The following is a 3,443-nucleotide window of genomic DNA, read 5'->3' on the forward strand; positions in this document are numbered from 1 at the left end:
TGCCTTGTTCCAGTTAATGCTGCAGGAAGGCAGCCTCTTCACAGAAGTCTATCAGTGCATCAGGATACCGAAACACAGAGTTTGGACTCCTTAGCACTTGCTCTCAGGTGAGGTAATTTTGCAGGACTTATAGAAAATTCCTCTGTTAGAACTTTACTCAGTTTCACTTTTCTTCTGTAACTGAACAATCTTGATCAACAGAAACTCTCCTCCCTGTGCGCTCCATACATTCCCATCTGACTGCAGATCTTCCCTGCATCGGTTTAAACTGTTTTTATAAAGGATCCTCCCTTCTCGCTTTCAACAAGAAAGGTGTTTTTTCTCTCCAAAGTTTTCAGCAAAATAAATAAATAAAACTTGAACGAACAAATCCTCATTAAAAAGTCAGGGGGGCATTGAACTTCCCTGGAATATTGGTATGTTTAATCATTTGTATCATGCTATTTTTTTTTTTTTTTTCAAACAGCTTTATAGTAAGTAAAATGCAAACAGACCATTTTTCTTTCAAACCAGCAGGTGGCGCTATTTATTATACACTGTCAAGGTCGAGGGAAAGAGAAAGTTCTTTACACAGAGTGGTGAGGGTTTGAAATGGGAAATAAAATACTTTGTCAGTCATTAAAAAATAACATATGGTACTATAGAGGGTTATAACAAGTTTGGCTTCATGTTAATGTACTGCTGAGCATTGATATAGCATGTGTGGTTTTTGGAATAGAGCTGAACTTGTGTTAATTTCTCACATAACAATCCTTAACCTTATCTCACAAAAATGATCTATGGGAGACTCCCTTAATGATGTGACACAAAGATGCACTGTCAGATTACCATTTGAAATACCATCAAAGGGAGCACACTGTGTGTTTCCTATGACTTTTATGTGTGCATGATATCAAAACAAACAATGTAAATGAAGAATGAACCGATATGAAATATCACAGTTATCTTACCAACTGTATTATTTTGTTTTAGGCATCGCATCCTGAGAGTGCTATACCGGCAGCTGCTGCAAAGTGTTTCCTCCAAGGCCAGCAGCCACGGCTTCCCAGGACCAGAGGCAGCCTCTTGTGAGTGTGGGTTATGAAGGTGAGGACCCCAGTTGTGAGGAACTGGTGGCCCCTGCCCTGAGCCTGGGGGAGAACTGCCACGTCTTCATCAGCTACAGCAGTGCTGGCTCCAGCTGGGCCCACAGCTTCATTGACAGGCCGGAATTGTCCCGGCCCATCCTGTGAACCTGCTTCCACCAGCGGGACTTTGTGCTGGGGAGGCCCGTGCTGGAGAACATGGCAGACTGCATCCAGTGCAGCCAGAAGGTGCTGTTGGTCCTCAGCAAGGACTTCCTACAGAGCCGCTGGTGCCTCCTGGAAGCCAACCTGTCCCTCTTTAGAGACTCGAGCGCAAACCTGCGCAGCCCGTGCTGCTAGAGCCCTGTGCTGTGCCCCTGCACCTCAGCCACCTCACCTACCTGGAGGCATGGGACCCCGACTTCTTCAGCAAAGTCCTCAAGGTCCTCTGCACCCCTAACTGTCTCCTGAGCAGCTCCACTGTGGTGCCCTTTCATCCCCCTTCTGTCTACAATGGGAAAGTACTGCTGACCCTGAGTTCAGTGGACATGGAGGATATACCAACATGGAAGACAGGGGAGTTCGGTGACATGGACATTCCTGATCATCTTCAAATGGTCACGGAAGATTCTGAAAACTACAAGAAGGCCATCAGGCTGATAAACTTGGTGCCTCCTCCCACATTTTGCTTCAAAAACCCTTGGGTGCGAGGTGCTTTAATATTACTAGTAATTTCATTGCAAGTGCCTGTGTTACTTCTTTTGGTCTTTGCCATCGTGAACACAGATATACCGGTAGAATATGCTTTCATAATAATATTTTTAATGATCATATGGTGTTTTATGGTGTTCATCTTAGCTGTAAACACTGCTTACTTGGGAAAGGAGAAGGGGAAGGAGAACCTGATAGTAATGAAAAGGCGTGCCGGTGAGGCCAACGCCCTCCTGTTACACGAGAAGCTGCTGATTGGCTGTGAGTCCAGAACTAAGCTTCACTTTGTCTACATGTCCCTGGAGGGGTGCCAGGCCACCTTCAGGGAGACCTTTTGGGGGAGCACCCCCCCTGGGGAGATGATGCTCCAAACTGCCCTGCTCTGCTTCTCCTCGGGGTATGCTTGCTGTGTGGCCAGGAAGCATTTCCCCTTCTCTCTGCCGATGGGAACCTCCCCGGGACACCTGGAGGGAGGTGTGTGTTTCTGCCAGTACGTGGCCCAGAGATTAGGACAAGGGATGTGGGATTAGTGAGGGATGAGGGGTCAGAGTATACAAGGTGCTTACATTGAAGAAGTTATTGAGAATTGTTTATAATCTAGACTACGTTAATTTGTCACAATATTAACACTTGATTGGATGTAATCTTAATTACAAATTAAAACTTTTTTGGTTCTGATATTTTTATCAGATATTGTAAGTGCTGTTTAATTTTTTTTTTTTTTTTCTGGGAAACAACAGCTGCCCAATGAAAAAGTAAATCTTTTGAGGTTTTTTTGTTTTAGGATATTTTCTTATTGAATAACAAAAACATTATCAGTGAGTCACCACTTGTTTATTTGACCCGTCCTGTCACAGGTTCCCCATGCAGATAAATAAGTGATGGTTTTATGAAACGTCCACTAGATTACAATGTAGAACCAGAAAAAATAAAACAAAATATGAAACACCATTACACCAGAAATAATCACTAAAAGCCCATCAGGTTTGTACAAAAACGTAACTTTTAAACAGCATAACATTTACAATAACATGCATACAGTTTATACTATATAAATTACAGTACTGGAAAAAAATCCACATTATATCTGTACTGTATTTAAATGGTGTTTCAAACAATGAAAAACGCATACAACAAAAACAGTCACACTGAAAACCCGAGTAATTAATATATATATATATATATATATAATATATATATATATTATATATATATATATATATATATATATATTATATATATTATATATATATATATGTCCATCAAATATAAAGCGCGCGAGAATATAAAATTGCTGTACTGGGGCTCCATGTCGCTACAGTATATATTTGTAATGTCAAATCCAAAAACAGCTGTTAACTGCAGTCTGGAATTGACTCTTATATTTGTAAATGTTAATGTTATAACGCCCGTCCTGGAGGGTCTTTATTGCGCTTAGAAAATGGGTGGCTCAAGGATATCTGTACAGGTGAAAAGGCACTTATGCTGGTGCTTTTTATTTCCTGGTCATCTTTTGACAATATTACATTACTCGCTCTTTTTCCGTCTTAAGGCGTCCTTATTTACTGTTAGACAGTAAGTAGTACTTCTAAAATAATAAAAAATGATCGATAGCTCTAGGACCCATGAGCGCCCAGGCAGGCGGGTTGCTGCGGGAGCAGGAAGTGG

General features: G+C 41.6%; 1 protein-coding gene across 1 annotated transcript; it reads left to right on the plus strand.

Moving 5' to 3' along the window:
* Positions 1–24: 24 nt before the first annotated feature.
* LOC121315325 lies at positions 25–2,403 on the plus strand. The gene is made up of 2 exons (XM_041249359.1): positions 25–107; positions 973–2,403. Exon 2 carries the CDS (start codon positions 1,613–1,615, stop codon positions 2,303–2,305), a length of 693 nt encoding a protein of 230 aa, XP_041105293.1. The 5' UTR covers positions 25–107; positions 973–1,612; the 3' UTR covers positions 2,306–2,403.
* Positions 2,404–3,443: the final 1,040 nt, after the last annotated feature.

Source organism: Polyodon spathula, chromosome 5, assembly GCF_017654505.1.
Source record: "Polyodon spathula isolate WHYD16114869_AA chromosome 5, ASM1765450v1, whole genome shotgun sequence".
Lineage (NCBI taxonomy): Eukaryota > Metazoa > Chordata > Actinopteri > Acipenseriformes > Polyodontidae > Polyodon > Polyodon spathula.

Coding starts and splice junctions, on each gene's coding strand:
- LOC121315325 (XM_041249359.1), top strand. CDS start 1,613: ATGGAGGATATACCAACATGGAAGACAGGGGAGTTCGGTGACATGGAC.